At 44.1% G+C, this 25,749-nt stretch overlaps 1 protein-coding gene across 8 annotated transcripts in view; it reads left to right on the forward strand.

Annotated features, from left to right (window-relative positions):
- The first annotated feature begins 10,520 nt into the window (after positions 1–10,520).
- Rbcn-3B (WD repeat-containing protein Rbcn-3B) overlaps positions 10,521–25,749 on the forward strand; it is a 55,853-nt gene continuing 40,624 nt past the window's right edge. For 3 of the 8 annotated variants that reach the window (XM_084606438.1, XM_084606444.1, XM_084606446.1), the window contains exons 1-13: positions 10,521–10,643; positions 13,375–13,573; positions 14,382–14,488; positions 15,321–15,399; positions 16,762–16,930; positions 17,781–17,851; positions 18,527–18,646; positions 19,209–19,354; positions 21,493–21,516; positions 22,917–23,007; positions 23,620–23,785; positions 24,691–24,773; positions 25,528–25,687. In XM_084606438.1, the coding sequence (XP_084462564.1) occupies positions 13,412–13,573; positions 14,382–14,488; positions 15,321–15,399; positions 16,762–16,930; positions 17,781–17,851; positions 18,527–18,646; positions 19,209–19,354; positions 21,493–21,516; positions 22,917–23,007; positions 23,620–23,785; positions 24,691–24,773; positions 25,528–25,687 (1,378 nt within the window). In that variant the 5' untranslated portion in view covers positions 10,521–10,643; positions 13,375–13,411. Of the gene's footprint in view, positions 10,787–11,164; positions 11,321–13,374; positions 13,574–14,381; positions 14,489–15,320; positions 15,400–16,761; positions 16,931–17,780; positions 17,852–18,526; positions 18,647–19,208; positions 19,355–21,492; positions 21,517–22,916; positions 23,008–23,619; positions 23,786–24,690; positions 24,774–25,527; positions 25,688–25,749 lie in introns of those variants that run through there. The other 5 variants (XM_084606443.1, XM_084606445.1, XM_084606440.1 and 2 more) reach the window with 4 other exon arrangements.

The raw sequence follows: 25,749 nt of genomic DNA on the forward strand, positions 1-25,749 counted from the left end.
GCTGCGGAGAGGGCGGAGGTGAGAGGGACTAGCGTAGCGAGGCTGGCCAAAGCCTCCTTTCTGACGGATCCTCCTCCCTCTCATCTCGACGGACAGCGTCACATGGTGATCTCGAGATGGAGGCGAAACGAAGTGGCGTTCGTGTGCTGTGCGATGTCAGCGCACGTTAAAGATCCCCAGGTGGTCGAAATTACTCCGTAGCCCTCCACTACGGCTCCTCTTCCTCTCTTTCCACTTTAACTCCGACCTTCCTCCCTTCCCTCACGGCGCGGTTCAGGTGTCCACAGAAAACGAGTGAGACAGTTACAGCGCCTTTCCCTTCCAGTGAATCAATATCTCGACGGACAGCATCATATGGTTAAGGTGTCCTGCCCCGCCGGGGTGGTGCAGTGGTAAGACGCCCGACTACTGTGCCGGAGTACCCGGGCTCGAACCCGACCTCGGCGGCTGCGTTTCGATGAAGGTGAAACGAAGAGGCGTCCGTGTGCTGTGCGATGTCAGCGCACGTTAAAGATCCCCAGGTGGTCGAAATTACTCCGTAGCCCTCCACTACGGCTCCTCTTCCGCCCTTTCCTTACGGCGCGGTTGAGGTGTCCATAGAAAACAAGGGAGACAGTTACCGCGCCTTTCTCTTCCTATAAATCAATCAATCAATCAGTTGAGGTGTCCACAGAAAAACGAGTGAGACAGTTACCGCTGCTTTCCCTTCCTATAAATCAATCAATCAGATGACACGCCGCGACGTAGGAGCGCGCGGAGGCTGCAACGACCGAGCTTCCGTGTGCTGTGCGATGTCAGTGCACGTTAAAGAACCCCAGGTGGTCGAAATTTCCGGAGCCCTCCACTACAGCATCTCGCATAGCCTGAGTCACTTTGGGGCGTTAAACCCCAAACCCAACCCAACCCATCCAACAAACAGCTCGGCCCACTGGCTATGCCTCAAGGTGTCCTTTTTCACGACCGCGGATGTGGTCAGAGCTAGCGGCGTGGCTTTTCGGCTCTGAAAGTAGAACCCGAGCACCGTTAGAACCCCCACAACCTACGACAATCTCGAATATCGTAGAAACAGTCGCGCGTGGCTGCAATCATTCTGCGGGAATTTGATCTGCTTAGTCTTGCAAACGATATATGATAAGGCCCCTGCTGGCTCTTAACAATAATGCGAAAGCGTTATAATGACAACGTGTCAGCCCTAAAGCATGTATTCTACACCTTAATGCACTCTGCTACTTTGCACAATGTATATTACATGAGCAATGACTATGGAACGCTAATTTTCATCATTCTTCATAATTATATACATGTCCTTATACATACGTTGCAGCGCGCGTATACACCTGTGTGTCTAGTATACGCTCAATTCCGAATTTCGTGCTATGGAGACTGCCCCCATGCGGCTACCAATCAACACAATAATGCCACCTGCCAATTACCACCTGCCAGACACATGCTCGTGAGGATGACCGCGATATATGTTACCCAGTTTGGCAGGACCGACATAAGTATAAAGCCCGTTTCAACCAAGTGCGAACGTGCCTGCATGGCCTAAGAGTAGCGTGTTTGTCTAGGGATCCAATGGTTCGGTGTGTTCTATTCCCTTCTTGCTAACTGCTGGAACATGTCATCATAACTATACTTCGCAAATCATTACTATACTTCGAAGAGCATAACACAATCTTCAACTACCAGCACTGCTTTCGCATGGGATATTCATGCGACGGGCTTTACTAATGTCTTATTTTCATACATCGACGCTGGTTACCATACAAGTCGACGCCATGTTTTTATATTTTTTCTATAACTTTTGACCGCTTTTTTCACCACATGCTACTAGAGAAACTGAAACATCTAAGCAATTCACGGGCATGTCATTGCATGTATAAAAAATTTCTTGTTATTTCGAACTACGTTCCACAGGTATTAATCACTGCAACTCCTCCTTTATTCCTGTCACGTTCGGCGTTCCATAGGGAAGCGTGCTTGGCCCTTTGCTTTTTCTAATCTATATACTAAGGGTCTGCCAAACTACATGTCGTCCGGGGTTAGACTGTTCGCCGATGATTGCGTGTTTTACTGTAAAAGTTCTACTAATACGCCATCAGGCCTAATTGTGTGCAGATCAAAAACAAAGTGCATGTCCTTTACGCACTCCTCTTACCGTGTTCCTACTCTTATCTTAAATATGACAACGTTATATAACTTACTAATTAACTTGTGCAAATACCTAAGAATCTACTTCCAATCGGGTCTAACTTTGCATCAGCTCATCAATGTTACTTTCGCATCTGCTAACCTAACATTTGTAATCATCAGACATAGATAAAAGCAAGCGCCTTCGCAAGTTAAAATACTTCGGTACACCACATTAATCAGACCTAAAGATAAATACGCATCTGCTATCTGGGACCCCAGCCATACTACATGAGGCATAACATTGAATCCCTGCAAAGCCATGCTGCTCGTTTCATTTTTTTTTTTTTTTCATACTATTCCCCGTTCTCCAGTGTTACAACTTTAAAAATCATGCCGAATTGGATCCCTTATCACTACAAAGGAAACATGCTCTTTGATAAATTTTATCACCACGATAATTTACACGGAGACATATTTTTCAGTCACTAAGTAATTTTCCCTTGCCGAGATCCCCCTTCAAAATCAAACGCTCAACGTGTCACTCAGCTCATTACACAGAATTGTTTATAACCAAAACCATAGTCGATTGCCACTGAAGTTCGCTCAGACCAATTTCACAAAATGCTGCGTATTTATTTATTTATTTATTTATTTATTTATTTATTTATTTATTTATTTATTTATTTATTTATTTACAATACCTTAATTAAAGGCCCGCAGAGGGGTATTAAGAGAAACAATGCTGTAAGCTCACAGATAAGACAGGATGCAAAAACAAAAACAGCAGGATGTCTATACAGAAGAAATAGCGACAAAAAATGCATCGTAATTGTTGGTACACGCAATGTCACACTGAAGCTCGTTTCAAAGTTTAATAGCCAAAAGCAAAGGTGAGAATTTGAACAAGTTAGTCCTGCAATGTGGTAGGTATACTTTGAAGGAATGGTCGGGGCGTTGAGAGATGTATGATGCAGGGCGAATATGTTGAAGTCGAAAAGTGGAAGTGCTCTAATAGAGTTTGAAGAAATATATAAGTAAAGATTGCTTTGGAATATTTTTCATTTTGCCTTGATCTTTGTCTTTGTTCTCACATGTGTCTTAAATATTCACGCTTTCTGCTAATTTTGTGATTTCTTTATTTAGGTTTTATTTATTTTTTTGCGAGAATTTTGATTGCACTTATAGTATTGGTGTTCGCGCATTCCGCGTTGTTCTTTACTATTTTTTTATCTTTTTTTTTTTGTACTCACGACATGTTATTAATGTGTTTCGGTGCCCTCCGTATGTAATGCCCTTTACTAGAGGTCTCTTAAGGTATCTAAAATAAATAAGTAAATAAATTGCAGTGTGCCAATCTTCGTCCTTATAGCCACTGGCATGCATCGCGTGCTGGCGCGCCCGAGGACGAAGTTGGTCGCTGTCTTCGTATTTCGTTACATCGCCTCAAATATTCAAGTTATTTCAGCAACACTAGCTCCTAATTATTAGGTTATCTATATCATACAGTCAAATCGACATTATCAAAAATATTATGTCACTTACAACGAATTCTGGCCAATCCCCCACTGTGGGTATGTGCCATTACAACGAGGGAGAAGAAGAAGAAGAAGAAGAAGAAGAAGAAGAAGAAGAAGAAGAAGAAGAAGAAGAAGAAGAAGAAGAAGAAGAAGAAGAAGAAGAAGAAGAAGAAGAAGAAGAAGAAGAAGAAGAAGAAGAAGAAGAAGAAGAAGAAGAAGAAGAAGAAGAAGAGAAGAAGAAGAAGAAGAAGAAGAAGAAGAAGAAGAAGAAGAAGAAGAAGAAGAAGAAGAAGAAGAAGAAGAAGAAGAAGAAGAAGAAGAAGAAGAAGAAGAAGAAGAAGAAGAAGAAGAAGAAGAAGAAGAAGAAGAAGCCTGACGCTCTGCTGCAAGTTCTTCCCCAGCAGCTCGATCCACCTGAGTTTTGCCTGAATAAACACACTCCTACAATTGGTACAGGTGCTGCGGGGTACGAATTCCCATCCGCCCTGGAACTAAGAAGCCGCACATTGCCCTCTGCGTCCAGACGGATAAGACCACCTCGACATCCCGTCCCAACCACAGTCCTGTGTTCTGGCGTTCTAGGACAGCGTGACCCATGCCTCTTTAGTGGCACGGCCGACCAGGACGTCGACGATTGGTTGTTGGCGTATGAGCGTGTCGGCAGCTACAACAAATGGGACGACACTGTCAAGCTAAGTGACGTCATCTTCTGACTGCCGTGGCGAACCTCTGGTTTAGGAATCATGAGGCAGACCTCCCATCTTGGTCTGCATTTAAAAAGAATTTTGCGGAAGTGTTCGGCCGTCCTGCACTTCGCAAGCTCCGGGCAGAAGAACGCTTGAGTGAGCGCGCTCAGCATACTGAAGAGACCTTCACCAGTTATATTGAAGACATCGTTGATCTGAGAAAAGGTGTCAACCCACTAATGTCCGAAGCGATTAAAATCAGAAACATCCTGAAAGGCATTTCTAAGGACGCGTGTCAGATGCTCTGTGCAAAAATCCAGCCACCGTCAGTAACGTGATCACACTTTGCCAGAGCTATGACTAGCTCCGTAAGCAGCGCGCTTCTACCCGGCGGTCCAGTGTTTGCGACGATACCATCTCTACACTAGCCCTGGGCGGTTATACTCCATCAGAGGACACTCCTTCGATTCAAAAAATCAAAGCCTTCGTTCATGAAGAGGTCGCCTGCCAGCTGTCCCTGATCCCACAACTGCAATGTACTGTTCGTGACATGGCTCCGTCTTTAGCCGCTACCATACGGCGTGTCGTACAAGATCACATCACTGATGTCCTGCCGCCAAGTACCGTGCTGCCGCCCAGCCCCGTGCTGCCACAAATAACGGCTCCTTTGACTTGCGCCCAAGTTGCGGTCAGGCCGCTAATGTAATCCGCAACTGGTTCCTACCAGCCGGTCCCTTCCATCCTTCGCCTTTGTCTGGGTCTGCATTTCATGTCCCTGTTCCAAGGGTACGTTAATACCCTACGAACCCTTGGCGTATCGCGGACAACCGGCCAATCTGCTACTCTTGCTGGCTGCCGGGAATGTCGCACGCCTTTGCCGCCAACGCCTTCCACCTTCTCGCCCTGACCTCCAGAACTACTGAGATACCGAGCAGCCCTCGCCGAGAAATCCGCCCGTTCCGACTTTTTATCTCGCGACCTTCACACGTATACCATTCGTCGATCATCCTCCCCTCGTCGCCATTCACCATATCCGCTTCTTCGACGTTCTACCAGCGCTGTTGAGGGAAACTAACAGTCGCAGTTCCCGGGGCAAGAACTGCGCTTGGTTCGAGCTCTTCAAGTCCTCCGTGTTCTCCCGCTAACGTAATACAAGTGTTTATCAACGGCGTCGGAATACTCACTCTTGTAGACACGTGCGCTGCCGTATCCGCCATCAGTGAAGCTCTTTGCCGTCGACTTCGCAAGGTGACTACCTCGCTTTCCGACTTTTCGCTTCGCACCGCCTCATCACAGAGCATTTATCGCTCAGCGGTGTGCACGGCCCGTGTTCTAGTTGAAAACGTTTGATACACCATCGAGTTTATTGTACTGTCTCACTGCTCACACGACGTCATCATGGGCTATAATTTTCTTTCCGCTCATCGTGCCGTTATTGAATGCGCCTGCGCAGAAGTTGCCTTTTTTTTCCTCTTTTTGATACCACCTTGTCTGACGTCCCTGCCCGGTCTGGAAAACTCCTTGTCGCCGGAGACAGACATTGGTCCATTTTCTGCTGCCCTCGTTCCATTCTCTTGTAAAAACGTTACTACTTCGACTTTCTTCACACCTTCCGGCGACGCTTCAAGCCATCCCTGCCTCCTGCTTCCGTTTGCTGTTCTCGAGTTCGAAGATGGCCTTAGTGCAGTGTACAGTCGTGAGCAAAAGTGGTATACAACACTCAGCCAGTGACGGAGCTCGGGATTATTGTATAGAAATGCCATATAGCGATAGCGACAGGGACATCGACCATGACACGTGCATGTAGATAAAATGGGGCACCGCCACTGTTGTCTCGATCCCAGATAGATTTTGTTAGATGAAGTCACGACGCAGTTTTCCCGAGCTCCGCCACCGGCTGAGTGTTGTACACCACTTTTGCTCACGACTGTACGTCTCGAATCCATTTTCTTGCCCGTCCGTCTTGCTACGCGGCGAGTGTCTCGGCCATATTGAAGAACTTGATCCCGCTCCTGTAAATACTCTTCCTGTCATGCCTACTTCATTCGACGTTAATGTTTTCAGCTCTTGCGATATAGCGACCGCTTCGACACCACACGATGTTTTTCAACAGGCCATTGACGCAGATCTTCCACCCGCGCAACACGATCAACTCGCTGCCCTCCTACAGAGCTTCACTTCTTCCTTCGACTTTCCTAACACTGCTCTGGGTCGCACGTCTGTCGTTACGCACACAATCGACACCGGTACAAACGCACCTTTACGCCAGCGTCCTTATCGCGCATCGACCTCTGAGCGCCAAGTTATTGCTGATAATGTGGACGATATGCTTCGCCGGGGTGTCATATGACACTGTGGGCTGTTAGGTGGCTGTATATACAGCCACCTAACAGCCCACGGGCTTCTCCGGTTGTTTTAGTCACTATAAGAAAGATGGTTAAATCCGGTTTTGCGTCGATTACCCTGAACAAGATCACGCACAAAGACGTCTATACTCTGCCACGAATCGACGACGCCCTGGACCGTTTGCAGGGAACCAAGCATTTCTCTTTAGATTTACGCTCTGGCTACTGGCAGGTGCCGATGGCTGATGCTGACCGCTCGGAAACTGCCTTTATAACACCGGATGACTTATAGAGTTCAACGTACAAGCCTTTGGCCTTTGCAATGCCCCGGCTACTTTCGAACGCCTGATTGGCACTGTTCTTCGTGGACTCAAGTGACAGACCTGTCTGTGTTATCTAGATGACATCTTAGCTTTTCTACCGACATTTCTTCTCACCTCCGCCTGAAGCATGTCCTCACGTGTCTTGCCGATGCAGGGCTTCAGTTGAATTTGAAAAAGTGCTACTCTGCCGCTCGAAAACTCACAATTAGAGCCACATTGTTTCTAAGGACGGCATTCTCCCCGACCCCACCAAACTTCATGCAGTTGCAGAGTTTCCGAAGCCAACCTCCCTGAAGCAGCTCCGCACCTTTATCTGCCTCTGTTTCTACTTTCGATGTTTCATATTGAATTTCGCCTCTATCATCGCCCATATGACCCAGCTGCTTGCCGGCAGCTCCGACCTTTCCTCCTGGAAGCCAGCCTGCGATAATGCATTCGTCACTTTACTTTCGCCTCCCATTCTCTGCCACTTTGGTCCGACTGCACCTACGGAGACTCACACCGACGCCAGCGGTATTGGGCTCGGTGTTATCCTCATGCAGCGAAAGCCTGGTTTCAGCAAGTATGTGGTGGCATACGCCAGCCGAACCTTGACGAAAGCGGAGTGTAATTATTCCGTAACGGAAAGAGAATGCTTGGTCATTATTTGGGCCATCGGAAAATTTCGTCCCTGTGCGCAGGGCCGACGATTTCATGTAATGACCGATCAGCACGCTTTGTGCTGGCTGGCTTTTCTGAAAGACCCATCCGGCCGCCTTGCTCGTTGGGCTCTCCGTCACCAGGAGTATGACATTCGTGTCATTTATCGATCAGGCCTGAAGCATACGGACGCCGACAAGCTTCCCCGCTCGCCATTGCCTAGTTGCTAGGCAATGCGGGTGCGCTTCCTCGTCTGACCACATCTGCCCTTACGATTTTTCGTCGCTTGTCACTGTTGACATGGCCAACGAACAGCGGAATGACCTATGGATCAGTGCACTTTCTGACTTTGTTTCAAGTCCTAATCCCGGTCATTCATCCAGAGCATTCGTCCGCCAAGCCCATCACTTCTCCATTCGTGACGGCCTGCTCTATCGCCGCTGTTATTTCCTCGACGGACGGAAATGGCTCTTAGTCATCCCACGTCACCTCTGCGCTGACATTTGCGCTGTTTTCCATGCTGACCCACAGTGTGCTCACGGTGGCGTATTGAAAACCTACACGCGCCTCCGTCTACGATTTTACTGGCGTGGAATGTAACGCTTTGTGCATTGTGTGTGCGCTTGCCAATCTTGTCAACGGCGAAAAACTCCTAACAAGTCCCCTGCTTCGTTGCAGCCGTTACCCTGTCCTGCCCGCCCGTTTGACCGCGTTGCCATATACCTCTATGGCCCTCTTCCTACTACTCCCGCTGACAACCACTGGATTATCGTGGCAGTAGATAATCTTACTCGCTACACTGAAACATCACCGTTACCCTCCAGCTCCGCACGATACATCGCTTCGTTTCTTCTCAAAAACCTGATTCTTCGCCACGGGACCCCCGAAGAACTACTCAGCGACCGCGGACGCGTTTTCTTGTCCGACGCTCTTGAGGTCCTGCAGAAAGAATGTCGCATCATTCACCGCACCGCTACTCCTTACCACTCTCAAACAAAAACGGCCTGACAGAACTCTTCAACCGCACTGAGTGACATGCTGGCCATGTACGTGAACGAGGCTCATTCCAACTGGGACCGGGCTCTTTCCTTCATAACTAACGCGTATAACACTGCGATCCAGACTACCACTGGATTCTCTTCGTGTTTTTTTTTTCTTTTTCTTTTTTTTGTTTTTTTTTTTATTTTTTAAGGGCGCGAGCTCTTGCACAATGGGCACGCTTCTTCCCTACCGCCCTGATATTTCCTAATCCACGCCACTTTCGGACGCCGCCCAGCACGCAGAACAATGTCGTCAGCTCGCCCGTTCGCTTACAACAGAAAACCAGTGGCAACAAAAACACCGCCGTGACGCCGGCGAGGCTTCTTCACATTCCCCTGACTCCCTGATGTGGCTCTGGGTCCGTGGCACCACACCTGGCCTTTCAAAGAAGCTACTTGCTCGGTATCAAGGTCCTAGCTACCGGGTTCTTTAACAAACATCTCCTGTCAACTACGTAGTTGAGCCCATTGCACCGTCTGCTGACTTGCACCGCCGTGGCCGCGAAACAGTTCACGTGAACAGACTCAGTCCTACTACGACCCGTCTGTGCTTTCGGCCTCATAGGTCGCCGGGATGGCTCCTTCTCTACCCGGTGGGATACTGTATTGTGCCAATCTTCGTCGCTATAGCTAATGGCATGCATCACGGTCTGATGCGCTGCAAGTTCTTCTTGAGCAGCTGGGTCGCCTGAATAAACACACCCCTACAAAATAAATAAATAAATAAATAAATAAATAAATAAATAAATAAATAAATAAATAAATAAATAAATAAATAAATAAATAAATAAATAAATAAATAAATAAATAAATAAATAAATAAATAAATGTGCCGCCCGTGTCGGCAGCTCCCGCAAATGTAGCCATCACATGTGTTCTCATGACGTCCCACTAAGTGCCGAAAGTTAGTGCCCCGGCATATATGCTACCTGTCACCGCTTGCCACCTACCACCCAGCTGCCAGAGGCTAGTTGCCAGAGGTAGAGAGGGTACACTCTCGTCAAGAGGACCGGACAGACACACAGACACGCCATCTACGAACCTGCAATCTATGTCAGCGACCAAACACCACCTGCCAGGGTCATACACATAATTTTTTGTTGAATTTTTGTACCCGGCGCCGGCTTTTCTCGTAATGGCACTAGCAAGACAATTAACACAAACCACTATAAGTAAGTATGAGCTATATAAAGTGACACACGCACAAAAATCGCATCAGCATTTATCTGCCGTTTCCCACTAGGAGCAGTTGTATTGCTGAGAAAAGTCATACGTGCTTTTGCCGCACGTAACTCCGAGTCTGCGACGCCATCATAGGGAAGTCTTACGAGTGAGGTCGTTCAAAAAAAAAAAAAAATGATAATAAAACGTTGAACATTGTAGCGCCAAGCTGTAAAAAATAAATAAAACGTCGTGATATGCCATCTGCGTCGTCAAGGAAACGATCAAAACTGCAATACAATACGCTAGCGCGGGAAAGGGAGTTACTTCTTTCGCGCTATCGCCTAGGCCTCGCTAAATAGTGCCTAGAATATACTGACTAGTTTACATATTGGGATAGTATGTTCCTCATAATACATCTCAACGGCGTTCTGTGCTGACCAGATGTCTCTCTAGTGGTGCTCTAGTCCTCTAGTTTATTCCACTAGCAACGCACGTTTAAACATTGCCGCGCTTTTCAGAAAAACGAATCTTCAGCAAGAAGAATCATCAACACTCAAAATGTTCGTTATTTTTGTTCTCTGCAGGTCAGAAACTAATTAGTAGCTATAATTGGGAAGTAATGATTACAGTTTTAAATTTAGCAATAAGAACAGAACGACAAAAATGGCGCGTGATTTCCACGAACTGACATTTGCTGGCAACAGTGCTCTAAGGTTCCCCGCTTTTGGATCAGCGTATCGTATTCGTGTATCGTTGTTAGTAGTTCTGAGGATGACTGCTACATCCTAGAAGTCTGGTGAGAGCTTGCGTTCAATGTTCAGCTTCATACTGTGCTTTAGCTAGTAAGTACTGATGCTATACGGGCTTAAAACACTTATCGCCTACCCGCATAGGCTGCGCGGTGATCAGCGCAGCGCAGTAAATTGCACTAGGAGCCGTGTAGGTTTGTTATGTTTAATCTCACTGTTCCTTTTTTGCGAGTGGTTGTGATTGCTCAAATGTATCATCTCCATTTGGAGCGGGCAGTAATAATACTTGCATACAGCTGCAGTCGTACTGACTGTGATCGCGGCCCTGCGTGTAGTACTGCGCCCATTCTCTTCTGACGGCGAATGTCAACATTCACCCTCCTAAGAGGCGCATTGACTAATGTTATAGGCCCTGGATATGTGATAAGGCAGTTTTTATGCTCGAGAAACTCACCGGCGTAAGTTCGCCCAGCTCACCAGACCATTCGAGCGGGATCTTGTCTAGAGTCCCCCTAGGGTACCGATTGTGTATCTGGATGGCTCCGCCCCCTCTTTTGATTGGTGCACGTTATGATCTCGAAGCAGCTGTTCACGTGTGCCTTTGCGCTATCTGTGCAGCGCTGTTCTGTGTGAAATTAGTTTCTAGCATGCTATGTGTAGTGGCTGTACCAGTTCAAAGAAGCTAGTTTCCTACACACGCATATTATTCCCTAATATGCCCCTGGTAAGAAAGTTTAACGTCGTTATATGATGCACAGTAGTCAGTGTTTCTATGCGGACGAGTCACCCAATAGTTATTTCACAAGCGTTGCGGTTTGGAGTTTGCGCGATAAGCGTCATGCTCAAATCTGCTTCACACACTAGGGTCAAACAAATGATTCTCAATGAAAAATAAGTAAATATATATATATATATATATATATATATATATATATATATATATATATATATATATATATATGTATCACACACACACACACACACACACACACACACACACACTGATTATATTACTGCATTGAGGTTTATCACATCTATGTTATCTGAATGATTTAGGGCACAGGTATCACTTCCATTCATTTATTGCTACCCACTCACCTTTCCAAGCATTGACCTGTGTTTAGCTTAGTTTATGCCTACAGCCTAGTGTCAGAGCATATAATTCTAATGGTGCACAGTAGCATTACTTATTTGCCTGTCTCTCTTTACTGAGTTGCGATTTACTGAGTGTTCAAGCTTGGCGGCATTATTAATAAGGAGTTTCATTTATGAAGGTTAGTTTACGTTTGTTTCTTAGGCCACTGTTCTTAGCACATTACGCAGTTACCTGGGGCTCAGGCTGACAAAGCAGGTTATATTAACTCACAAATTCCTGACCCATTACTGTCATGCCAGGATTTTACTCAAGCTGCCAAATCCAAGGCCTGTATTTCGCATCAGTGCCTTCTGTGAGGCATTGAAATATGACATCAGCATTTCACTGTGAATAACATAAGCATAGTTTGTTGTTTTTGTCTATGTCAAAAGATAGTACTCTGAGCTGGTTGCCTCTACTTTCTCTGGCTGGTGTGTTTGGTTCAAATGATTTTTACTGGCTGCGCTGGCTTAATAGATATGCTATTCAGATAGTAAAAAAAATTCAGGGGGCACTTTGCGATCTAAAGTGCGCAGAGGCAAAAGCCTTTAACCACATCTGTCGCTGTCTTCTGTTTGACCACTGTTTGGTTTCGTTTGTTGACCTTTGCTGCTGACTCTGTTTAGCACATTCTAGACATGACACAGGGCCTAACAGCCCCATGTCGCTACGCTGGAATGGATTAATGAGACCTGTTTTGAGACAACTTTATTGACAAGTACCTATTGGAAGACTATTGGTTGACACCTGCAACCATTCCTTTGTGGTTTACACCACTGTACATGTACAATGTGAGCATTTAAGATGTCTCAGAGCTTACTAATTATCATGACTAATTAAATAACTATAATTGACTGATCAACTAATTAGCATGAAGTAATGAACTATAATTGACTAATTATCTAATTATCATATCCCAATTACCTTAATTGTATCAATTAATTAATGAATTGTCATTAACCAATGTTCAAAGACCTACTACTACATCGTTAACTATCAGTACTGAAACCATCTTAATCCTTCTGAAGATGATTGACAGCTGCTGCAGACGCACAGACATACGCACGGGCACATCACCAAGTCATGAGCCATAAAAGACTTTCGCCTTAATGCTGTGCGATGTCAATGCATACCAAAGCACCTCAAGTGGCCGAGATTATCTGGAGCCCACTACTATGATGTCCCTCATAGCCTCAGTCACTCCGGGACAATAAATCCCATAAATCAAGCTAAATCTATTTGGACGGTAAGCCTAAGGACACTTGATTGAATTTGAACACAGCGTTGAATTTCATTGATAGCGAAATGGAGAAATGCTGGTGTGCTGTGCAATATCAGTGCACATTAAACTGCTCAAGTGGTCAAAACTAATGTGAAGCTCTGAGTAGCAGTGTTTGTGATAGCCTATGCTCAGCTTCAAAGTATTAAGCCCAACATACCATTACCAAATATTTTTATAGAAGGTATTGTCTTGCAAACAGGCAATGGATTAATCTTGACTGTAACTCTAGATCATTACATCATGAAACATGCAGTATAAAAGATAGTCATGCATAACTAGCAGTACAGAAAATATGAGTGGTATGCAAAACTGGTTGCCCGCTATCATAAATTGACCACTGGCATTTCTGGCTCTTACGCAGAGTGTGTAGTCAGGCTGCTGACCAGCACAGCACCAAGATGACCATCTCCAGCCAGCTAGTGGTCCCTATGACACTGTGGGGCAAGATTGCCCCCACACACTGCATGTCGTCCGTCTTCGTCACAAAAGACCAGAAGATGATTGTCACAGGCTGCAATGACGGGCAGATATGTGTCTGGGACATTGTGGATGGTGCAAAAGTATGTTTCCTCCTGCTCTCATTTTAGATGCAAAACTCAGTGTTGTGAAAAGACAAGAAGGATATTGGTATTTGCATTTGTCAGCACATGTGCAGAACCTCAGTGGATATACATAAATCAATTAATATTCCAGTGCATAAATGTCGCATTACCTCCTATTGCAAAGGTGCCTGTTTTTAGTAGCGTTTGTATTGCCTGAATTCTTCTGCACATACCGTTTCTTGCACTTCTAATTGTAGTCTCGGAAAACCATCTAGCCAAACTTGATGCCCTGACTGTGGTATGCTGCTTGCAGACAATCTAAAAAATCTATTTTCAGCCAGGATTCATTCTTGGGGACTATACACCAAGTGTGGAGTATTTATAAAAAAAAATAAAGTTTTATTTTGAGTTGAAATTTTCCCCTGTGGGCTATTACACCCGGTGTGGCCTATATTTCGGAAATTATGGTAGTTTGATAAGTTTTAACTATTTTTTCTGTGCTTCTCCATTTCAGCTGGATTCCAAGGTAAGTAGATTCCAAGTGTGGGAAAGACGGGGGGGTACGATCATGCATTCTTAAACCATATATTACTGTATCAGGTCAGGGGTTTCTGAGAAGGTGGAGTTAAGGAGCGAGTTAAGTTGGTGTGACAGCAGGCACTCCAATGCATAAGTTCTTGGCCCTGTAGGTTTGCTTGTATTCGTTCCTTTTTTAAACTCCAAGGAGTGGAAATAAATGACAAGAAAATGTAGTGAGGTGCTGGCTTGCTGTGTGCTCGCATACTGTTTGCAGTATTTGAGCTGTTCTCTTTTTTGGCGCTCCCAGATTGTGCCACGCAGCATGTTGTTTGGGCACACTGGTCCAGTCCTATGCCTTGCCAGTGCCTCGCCCTCTGGAGATGGGTCCTTACTTGTCAGCTCCTCTGAGGCAGGGTACGTAGATACTGTTTTGCCAGAGAAACACAGACGTCTTTGTTGAACATGAATACATGACGAAATATGTGTCCTTGATGTTTGTCATGTTGCTTTTGCAGTGCACTAAGCATGACCAGAGGAGAAAACTTTTCACCTACAAAGCCAAAATTAGAAATCAAGACATGCTGAATCTATTGCCTAGTATGCTACAAAAATAAGGGGGAACTTGAAATTTTTTTTTGTTTTCAGTGAGACATCATAGTAGTCAGGGGGGAGTAAAAGTGGTAGTGAAAATGATCACTTGCGAGTGCAGTCACTGGCAACTAAATAATGTGGCACCCTGACTGTGGCACCCTGAAAGTCATGTTTATTAAATAACTGTATTGTGTGTTGATTTCACTCTGAAACCAGAGTTTTTTTGTAATCATTGGTTGTATTTTGCTCCCATGACAAGCAAAAACATAACTTCGTAAAGCTTCAGACTACTGAACTGGCTAGATGTTCCTGGTTAGATGTCTTGAATGCATGTTTAGATTTCTGCTGATGTTATGAAACAGGGTTCCATTTGGTAGCAACTCTACGGGCAGTATTGCTTCATTTAAAAGCATTCAACTTGTGATGCCGTTTTATAGAATTTTCGCTGCCTTGTATGCTTTATATTGTAGCTGTGGGAAGAAAATGCACTAAGCCTAACCAAGAGTTTAATTTCTCAGAGTTATCTTAATTTTTAAAGCCATGCTATATATATTCCAGTCGGTAACTTAATTATTTAAATGGCTGTGTGCTGCATGCTTATTTTCTAGTCATATGTGACATCTTCATATATAACGTTAAAATCCTGCTTGTGCAGTGAAATGTCTCTCTGGGACTTGACGGACGGCAGATGCCTGGAGAACACGAAGCTTCCCTACGTCCACACACGCATGCAGGTGGGGCATGTATTTCCTAAACACTTGCTTTGTACTGTTTCTAAGCATTCCATAACTGCAAACATTTGGTTAGGGTAAAAGGCAGTTGCCTTAAGTGCTCAAGGATGCAAATCAGTACAAATGCGAGGCGTATTTGAGGGCTGTAGGCCACACAAGGTTTGCTGTCGTGCTTGAACCTCTTGTTGGCATGAACACCTTTGTTTGCAGCATTAAAAGAAAGTGTGTTTGTGGTGCAGTGCTGGCATTGTAAACAAGCATGTTTTGTATGATATGTTATATAGAATGCCTTAGTTTTTCGACTATTCGCCTGCCGTGCGGCTCTGTGGTTTCGTTATTCAGTGGCACCTCTTACAACCATGGGATGAACAACAAACGCCATGTTTTTTTTCCGTTGTTAGTCAGGCGGCAGTCACGATAAAACATGCTAAATATTACGGTTAGTGCACACAGCCTCCTGTAATATCTGCGCTACTCAGCCCCTTCACACATAAAGAAAAACAAACGACAAAATACATCGCGATCAGGTCCTGGTGCACGTGAACCAAACACACACTGAACAAATCCTCATTGCGGCTATCACTGGTGGGTTACAAGCTTGGTGCAAACTTCACTAGGTACTTTTGCACATTTTAAGTGCAAAAGTTGTAAGTTATTGCGCTCTGCAAACTCAACTAGTAACTCCCCCCTGCTATTCCTAGAACCAATGCCATAGTCACCTAGTACTGCCTTGTCTCCTGCCTGCTTTTTCCCTACCTTGGCATTGAAGTCGCCTATTAGTACAGTATACTGCGTCTTTACTTTTCGCATTGCCGATTCTACACCTTCATAGAAGCTTTCAACTGCCTGGTCATCGTAACTACATGTAGGTGCATAGGCCTGTACAACCTTTAGTTTATACCGCTTATTAAGCCTAATTACGATGCCTGCAACCCTATCATTAATACTATAGAATTCATCTATATTACCCGCTATATACTTATTGACTAGGAAACCTACTCCTAGTTGTCACCTCTCTGGTAAACCTCGATAACACATTACATGCCCATCCTTCAGTACAGTATATGCCTCATTCGGCCTCCTAACCTCACTAAGCCCTATGACATCCCATTTCATGCCCTCTAGTTCCTCTAGCAGCACTGCTAAACTAGCTTCACTAGCTAGGGTTTTAGCATTAAACGTTGCCATGGTCAGTTTCCAATGGCAGCCTGTCCAGCGGAGCCAGGCATTCTTAGCACCCCTGTATTGTCAAATAAAAACGAGAGAGAAAACCGAATTGCGGGTTAGGTGCCCCAGGTCAAGATATATTATTGGTAAGAATACTTCAGGCCAATTAAACTACACCCTTGTATGTTTCTTTTTCAGTCGCACATTCTTTCGGGAGGTGAAACCTCACACCTATTCTGCAATGGCTACTACGCGGACATTGTTGTCCTTGACACCATGACCTTGACTGTGGCCTTCCAGTTAGTGTCACGTGTTGCCTCGGACTGGATCAGTGCCATGCATGTTATTAGGACCCCTAAGCGAAATGGTGAGCTGGTTTGATCGCACACTTTTGTCATTGACCGAGACATACATATACATGTACATTTCAGGAGAAACTAAGGGGAAATGCATCGCAAGAATGGAACAAAAGTGACAAAGAAGGAACAACTGACTGAATTTGTGCATGGTGGCTCAGCGGAAGAAAAGAAAAAAAGAAAGTGGGGCAGGTTTAAGCATGGTTCATGGTCACGAGAAAGCACTATGACGTTCCAGTTGAACAGCATGTTGAACACTCTTTCAGCGGCTGGTGTCACAGTTGCTATAGCAACAGTTGGTGTCACAATAGCTGTGGCAACCACGCAGGAAGGTACTACACAAACTTGAGAGGGATCGCTGTATAAGTGCTTTCGGACTGAAAGCGTGAAAATCGTAAACATGAAGCTAAATGGCTGTGGCATAACAGCAATAATGAGTTAGTACTGCCTATAGTATATCATTTAAAATTAGTTGGCTCCTTTTACACGAAAGGAATTAGGTACAAACTGCTTACCTGTGTACACCATGGTGGCTTGGCAACTTTAAATTGTGATCCCAAGGTTACGGGTTTGATTCCAGCTGTGGCAGCTGCATTTCAGTGAAAGCAGGATGTAAAAATGCCCATTTGCTGTACATGGTCTAAATTAAAAGCCGCCCCTTCCTTCCTACTCCCCCTATAGCGCACCTCATAGCCGATGTATCACATGAGGATGTTAAGAACTACATTTCACCATTTAGTTGCTTTGCTGAACTGTGCGAGGATCGTGATGAAATTAGTTTATTTTGTGTGTGAGATATGTTGTTCATTGGGCACTGTGCTTGAAGCCTGCTGGAATCTGATTTTATAATGTGCTGCGCAGATGATGTTGTCGTAGCGCTGTCGTCTTGTGGCATGGCCAAGGTGTGGACCTTGTCACCCGAGGATCTCAAGGTTTGTACTGTTTGCTCGGGCTCAGGGCAGGTTGATAAAAGGAGGCAGGCCTACATGGTCATTTAGCACCTGTTCTGACAAGCTAGACGTATTTATAAATGAGGCTACCAGTTACCGTTTAGCGCACTACACTGGCAGAACCCATAAGTGTGGCTCTTAAAGTTAAGTCCAGCGTTTCCTATGAACTCATGGTTTCATTTTTTTTTTTTTCATTCACAAGAAGCTGTTGAAAAACTTCATGCGTAAAAAAATGGCCAATCTACTGTTCATCTTGCAGATATGAAATTCTTAATTTATCGTTATTTTGCTATTATTACAGAGCAAATTGGAAGGGGCATTTGATGAATGCTTCATCACTGACGACATTGGTAAAAGAGGAATGTAAATGTTTTTAGTTCGAGATCACTACTTATTTGGGGACTCAGCTTTGCTATCGAGTATAATTGAAATAATTGGAATTATGTTTTTAGTGAATACCTGACTTGAATATAGAGCAACTTAGTCGCATGCTGTGACCTGTATATTCTATAGGGGTATGTGTAGCATGCAGAACTGCAACTGTTTAAAAACTCTGCAGGCCTTCATTGAAATGTTTAGCATTTAGTGTTTAAGAAAATTTATTGCGACGTAACTAACTACAAGTACTTTTCTGGTTATGTTTACCTGTCAACGCAGTCTTCTGACCCACTGTACGAGAGCGAGTCCAAGACCCTGAAGTGCCTGAATGCACTGTGCCTGGCTTGCTGTGCCTACAACCAGCGCACAGTGCTTGTGGTGACGGCAAAGTTCTGGCATGTAAGATCATCCATGCTGTTTATATCATACCAAGCCACATGTTCTTGCTTATCACGTGCCCTAGACCAACACATGCTAGGGATTCGTGAAGCATTCCAGTAACAGCAGCATTACATAGATATCTTCTAGCGTTTGAGTGTAGCATATGGAGTAGCTGTGGATTGGGTTAACTGGGCACCTAAGACTTCCCTGTTACATTTACTGGGATAGCCGTGCCAGTGTCACAGTGTGACAAAGCTTGCATCTGTAGCCTTGGACAGTGAAGCCCCCACCCTTCAGAGTCACCACACTATGCACCAAAATGCCTGTGCATGCAATTTCAAAATTATAACCTCTTGTTATATGCATGGAGCACCTATTTTTTCTTTTTAATGCTCTGTACGCCATCTATGAAATGATGAAGTGAGGATAGGTTCTTTCGTTCACCTTCTGTTCACTAAAATCCAGGTCGTTTTCACGCGAGATGGCTCAACTAGTTTTGAGCACGTGCATTTGTCTAGCAAGACATCATCCATTTATGAGCCCATTAGTGATTGTGGGCTACGTATACTGCTGTGCCCAGATCTATGATGCATATGACTTCTCGCTGCTTTGCTCAACGGACAACCGACCTGGTGAGCGGTGGATGGGTGGAGACTTCATCTCTGCAGATCGCGTGTGTGTCTGGAGTGACAAGGGCCGAGGTTACCTTTACCAGCTGCCAGCCAAGTGAGTTGCCTGTTGTCTGCTTTTAACTCGTCGCGGGATCTCTTCTGCTTAAGCTGACAGATACCCAGTTTTCACAAATGTTGAGGATAGTGCCTGTACTGTTCGCTTGGTTAGGTCCACATACCGAACAGTGGTTGCATCTGCAGGCCTGTCGCATACTTTATAAGATAGCTTCTTATTTTTGTCATTTTTTGAGAGGAGTTCTTATGTACCATTTTGGTGGTTGAGCTGCAACGCTGTTGTTCATGGCGTAACCGAGCGAATGAGAGCCACAAGAAAGTCACGAGCCAAAGAGAATTTCTTAGAAGAAGAGAAAAAAGAGCCACGGTCTCTTTGGCACATGAGAAAAATAAAGTGCTTTGTAACTGTGCATACATACATACAAGCATCTCTCGAATTATTTGCCTCAATATATAGCAAAAACACCTAAATAAATAGCTTCGCTCAAATTTTGCATTAGCAATTATCGTAATTGCCATTATAATTGTTTATTTATCCATTTGTCGGTTCTAAATGGTCCAGTATAGTGACTACAATGTGCCAAAAATAGCGCTTTTATGAGCACAACCGTTAGTATATGTCAAAGTTTATAAACATACTTAGGGAGTGTTCTCCTCAAATAAAGTTACAAGATATTCGTGTACATGTCTTCAATGCTTGAGTGTTTTAAAGGTTCATTTGATTAATATTTGGATTGAGTAAGAAGTTATGAAAATGAGAGTTTATGCTAAAGTTTGCTTACCTAAAAGCTGAACTTTGGAGAAGTGGAAATTAAAAAAATGTAGCTTTGTTTAACGTGGCATATCTGAAGCTAGTTTATCCATGTAAGGTCTTGAAAGACCCTGCACATCACTGCTTGCCTAATATTTCACCCTCTAGGGAAGATGTTTATATATTTGTTAACATGTCAGGAGTAGTAACTTGGTGAGGGCTCTTCCCTGGTGTTTTAAAGAAAAACTATTCTAGTTTTATTGCTAGTTAGTATAGTCTAGTGCACCCTGGTTTCTATCTCCTAAGCGGTTTGATATGGTTGATTGGCTATTTTCTGCAATTTTTTTTCTACTTTTAGCAGATTAGACTGTGCTACTGCTAATTTTTTTTTTTTTTTTTTGCAACCTGCACCACACAGACAAATTGGGCAGGACACGGATTATGTTATTACTGAAAGATAAATTTTTGAGCCCAACTCTCTATTCAAATCAAGGGTAGTTCATAGCCCCATCTAGTTTTCTGACCTCTTCTGATATATTTGGACTAACGTGAGAAAGAAACTATATGATTCATCAATGTTTCTCATGCACGTGTTGTCATATTGCTTTCTAGTATAGCACAAAGACTCGCTGCACCTTGTATACCTGTGTTATTTTTGGTATACCACCTCAACAGTTTGATAGATAAGGTAGAAGAAGACTACAATCTTACTAAAAACATGCTGGGTATGCTGGATATCTGTCTTATTTACAACCTCCTACGGGCAGTTCCCGGGGTTTTGAGTTCTTTATGGTTTCATCTACATGTTATTGACAAGGCATGCAAATAGCCCTGAAGTGCACTAACTGAGGATGATGCTCAGGAATGTGTGCTGACAGAATAGCTGGTCATAACCTGTTCCATGGCGGTGATGGTCATGAATGGCCCATATGCTAACAAGTCTTGATTTTATGCAACAGTGCACACGTTCCTTACATCTTTTTTTGATGTGTCGGTTGGACTACTACAATGCTGAAAAGAAGTTGAAGTAGCAGTGTCACAACAATCGCAAATATCTACAACAGCTTATTTGTGTGGGCATTATGAACTCTGGAATAGCACAATATTTTACGACGCATTTTTTTCTTTACACCAGCGTTGCTGACATATCCATATAATGCATTTTTGTAAGCTAAAGGCAGACCGCATAGAATGCTACTTTAATTTTTTCTTTTCTGTTTGAATTGTGTACAATAATGGAGGTTTTAAAAAATGGACGAGTTTTGCATTTCTGTGCTGTAGCAACGAATTCTTTTTCTCTGCTGCAAGCAGCCTTCGCTGTAGCGAATGCAACCGCGAGTGTTGTGGAGTACTTTTATTGCGGGCAAGAAAAAAAAAAGGAAAAAGGGCAACAAGTCAACCTTGCCTTGTTTCCTCTCTCCATACAGCAAACTGAAGGGAAAAGCAATTAGGTTGGTATAGACGACACTGGCCCCTTCGCTCGCACCTGCACCCCCCACTTGCTGTGCCTCCTTTTTTGCCTTGCTTTTATTTTTTTTCTGTGGGCCCGACGCATGCGCAGAAAGTTTCCTGCCTGCTCAGAATTGCACCCTTGCTGTTTGAGCAAGTTTACCTCCAACTCTTTCCTAGAGCTGTCGTTCTTTGAGCCTTGTGGCACCCTGCCTGAAAGGGGGAAGGGGGTGGAGGGGGGCACTGCAGTTCGTCCCTGATCATAGAGTTGGGGAAGACCTTTCCTTTCTTTTTTTCCCAATTTGGTGATTCCTTATTATAAGCATGTTAAACCGAGTCCGCCCCTTCTAGAACTCATGAGGCCTGTGATTTCTTTCAGAAGGAAGATTTAAAAAGAAAAAATAAACCTAGCTATCTACACGGATCATATCCGAGTAGAGTTCAGGTTGCATTCCTGCCAGAGTAACTGAGTCCAGTGCTTGCTAGCAATGCTCTGTGCAGTGTCATTTAGTAAGCATGGACCAAGTTGAATGAAGCCATTAATAGATCTCCAATACATATTGCAATGTATTGGAGATCTACTGGTAATTAGCGTCACCTTTACTATGCGCACAGCACTGCACTCAGCTAGTTCTTCCACAAACAACTCTCACGTTAGAACTACGTAAATTTTAAGTCTTTTTAATCAAGAAAATAAATACTTTCAGACAGGGTGGGCGTTGTTGTAGAAGTAATTAACAAAATGTGGTATAATGCCCTGAATAGAAAACCTGCACCGTGTTAAGCATGAGTTCAGTGCTCGAGCACGTTTGCTTTTCCTTTTAGTTAATATATTGTGCCCTAACCTGAAATTTTTGCAAGGTGTCTGGCAGTTTTAGTTAACCAGACTCTTGTCGGGCTGCAATATTTTTTCTTTTCTTTTATGCCATGGCTGAGCTTGTAAGTCAAAATGCATGTGTGTCTTCATGTTTCCTAATCATTCATGCTTTATCATCTTTGTATTTCCAAACACTCGTGAACTGTGAGAACAGCTTCGAACATCCATGCTATTTATTCAAATTGGTGCTTGAATGGCGCTGCAAAAAAAAAAAAAAAAAAAAAGAAGAAGAAGACTTCTCACAAGTTCACATATTGTTTAAGACAGTGTCAAACCTCGGGGGCCGGTAAACCTGCCACTTTCTTGACTGGCATGAAGCAGCAGCCTGAAGCGTTGCCAACAAACACCAGGAGAGTGATTTTTTTGTGCATTAAAGTCATTGCCTGTCGTTGGCAGCCCTGGCTGATCACTTTGAAATCACTTTAACTCACTAACTAGCACAGCGGCTCCTGGGGTTTTGACAAAAGCTGTGCTTGTCACCTGCGGACTACTATAAGCTTTCCTCATTGCTTGTGCTGGCCTTAGTGCCATTGCTGACAGCAAGGAGTTCCGAACTGGGCCAAGGTCTGAAGAAAACTCTTTCCTGTTCTGCGTCCTAGCCGTCCCCAATGACGAGGCAAGTCTTCTTGTTACTCACTCCATCACATTATCATTTATAGTTCAGATTTGCTGAGACCGGTCTTTCTTGTTATGCAATATGTATGAACCATGTCATCAACCATATTGTAAAGCAGCCCCGCCGTGGTGGTGCAGCAGTTAGGACACTCAACTACTGCGTCCAAGGATTTGGTATTGGATCTCGGCCGCGGCAGCTGCTTTTCGGTGGAGGCGAAAAGCAAAGCGCTCGTGGGCTGTGCGATGTCAGTGCACGTTAAAGAACCCCAGCTGGTCGAAATTTCTGAAGCCCTCCACTTACGGCGTCTCTCTCATAGCCCAAGTCACTTTGGGATGTTAAACCCCACAAACCAAACCAATTCTTACCGTCTAACATTATTCTGGGAGAATGGTGATGGTGCATTAACCAGGTTGCATTTATGGTAGCTGCCCCGGTTACTCTTTCGAATTGCCAGATCTCCGGAGACAGTTTTGTTGTATGCGTGCTTGCCACCACTTGTTCTTTGGGATCTTCTTGCCTTTTGCCTGTTTGATATATTTCTGCAGTACCTTGGCTGACGTTGGTACTGTCGCATAATGAGAGTCGTATTCTGTGCGCTGTGTTTCGTTACAGAGGCTGGTGTGCCCGCCTGCCATGGGCTACTTCCTGGGTACACGGGGTGGCTTCCACAAAGTGCTCCTGCGAGGAGATTCAAACGGACGAGTGGCCCTATGGAACGTCGTAGATGTAGCTGCCTCTGACGTAGCCCGCATGCGTCAGGAAGCAAATGCTGTTGTCCGTGAGTGGTTCTCTTATCTTTCATGTGATTGTCCTCTTGCAGCTTGCTGCATTGTGTGGAATCCTGGCATGGCTATGCGTGTGAAAACTCTTTAACACCACAGTGATAAAGCCTCTTTTCTAATATTTTTCTTGTCTCATGGAGGCTTTCCTGTTATGTTTCATATTGTGAAAGGGGGAGATGCCTTGTCCTAGTAGCCATTTTTGGGGGTATCAATAGTTAGTGCGTGTCTGTGAATAGTTGGCAGAACCAGGTATCAGGTGAGGAATCTGTGTCTGAACACATTTCCTTTCGGCGTTATCAATGCACTCAGCTATTTCCACGAGTGCGGAGTAGTAGTCTGTGTAGCGCCTCTCTTCAGGATAGAAAATTGAAGATTCCTGCAGCATATCACACACACCGAGTGCTGACTTGACTAATCAGCTTTAGCTTCTTAAAAAGAATAGCAGCTGCTCTGAAACGTTGTGAACTGATACCGTTAGCGATGGTACCATGAATTCATATGGTGCCTTCATAGGCCACGTTTGCAGTGCCTTGATATTTTTGTCAGTACATGAGTAGTCACTAATAAATAAAGGTTAGGATGCAATGCACAATCAGTATTTTTTTTTTTCGTTTGCATCCGTTTCCTCATTGCAGTCATTTAGCTAATTCCGTGACTTGTCAACCAGTATATTGGTATAGTATAACCGACAATGTAACTATGTATACCTGTAGGGTAAAAGTAGACACGCCCAGTAGTACTATAGTAAAAATGCTGAGTTTTTTCTGGCTTAGTTTTGGATAAAGTTTTTCATTTGTACTATGTAGTTTTGTCATTATGAGTGTCTAGCACATACAGTATAGTTCTCACGAGGTTAAAATGTGCCATGTGGTGTCATTGTTTTTTCCTGCCTATGTCCCAGAAATGGAACCTTTCCTGAGTCTAGCTCTACAAGAGGCTTGGGACGAAATGAAACCTCCACCACCTGGCATCCTAGACAAAATGGTTGGTCACTGCACCTTTTGTTTCCTAGTGAAAAGACCGTATGAGTCACAATAACCTCATACAGGTTTCTCATACTAAACTCGTACAAATGTCGTACAATCTCATATATTTCTCATACATTGAATGAGATTTGTATGAGTATAGTATGAGAAATTTGTATGACGTTATTGTGACTCATAGGGATTTTTTCACTAGGGAATTAGCTTGCTGTTTTGAATGTCAAGCATGACTGTACTGCTACAAAGTTACAAGTTTTCTTTTGTAGCCTTCAAGTGTTGCAATCTTGCAAAGACTGCTGTATTGCACTTTTTTTTTTTTCTGGAAGGGGCTGGAAATTGAAATTGCCATCGCTGAAAATGTGCTGGGAACATTCGTATTTTGTACATTGTTCTCTACAGATTTATAAATCGAGTATTTTTTAAAAATTGTCCACTTTTTATTGAGCATGTCGTGCTTCAATGCAACATGCTAACTTTAAAAGTCAAGTGCAGGAAACTGATTTCATCATTACAGTGAAAGAGAAATATTTGATTACAGAGGATTGATTGAAGAAGTGCAACTATAGGGGTTGGTAGTGAAGTATTGTCACTCAGAGGGTGACAAAATTACTTTACCGAGTACCAGATGATGCTTAGATGCACAGATAGGCTTGCTTGCGCCTGAATTCAGCAGCAAGGTGGACTAGTGACTTTGGTTTGCAAACAGTGTTTACGTTGCTCACTCCATTGGAAATCATTGTATAAAACATGTGCAGGAGCTGCCTGGAGAGAGCCAGGAGCTGAAGCTCACTGCCAGTGTATACCTTCCCCTTCAAGGACGCCTGGTGGTTGGCAGGGAGGATGGCAGCATTGTGGTGGTTTCAGCCACTCAGGCTGTCATGCTGCAATTACTCTACGGAAAGCACCACCATGACGGTGAGGAGCAGATAGAGATGAAGAAAGGGGCCCTTGATTATGCGTGTGTACAGCGTGCATTT

The sequence above is a fragment of the Amblyomma maculatum genome, chromosome 6, assembly GCF_055883805.1.
Source record: "Amblyomma maculatum isolate TAMU_Amacu chromosome 6, ASM5588380v1, whole genome shotgun sequence".
Taxonomy (NCBI): domain Eukaryota; kingdom Metazoa; phylum Arthropoda; class Arachnida; order Ixodida; family Ixodidae; genus Amblyomma; species Amblyomma maculatum.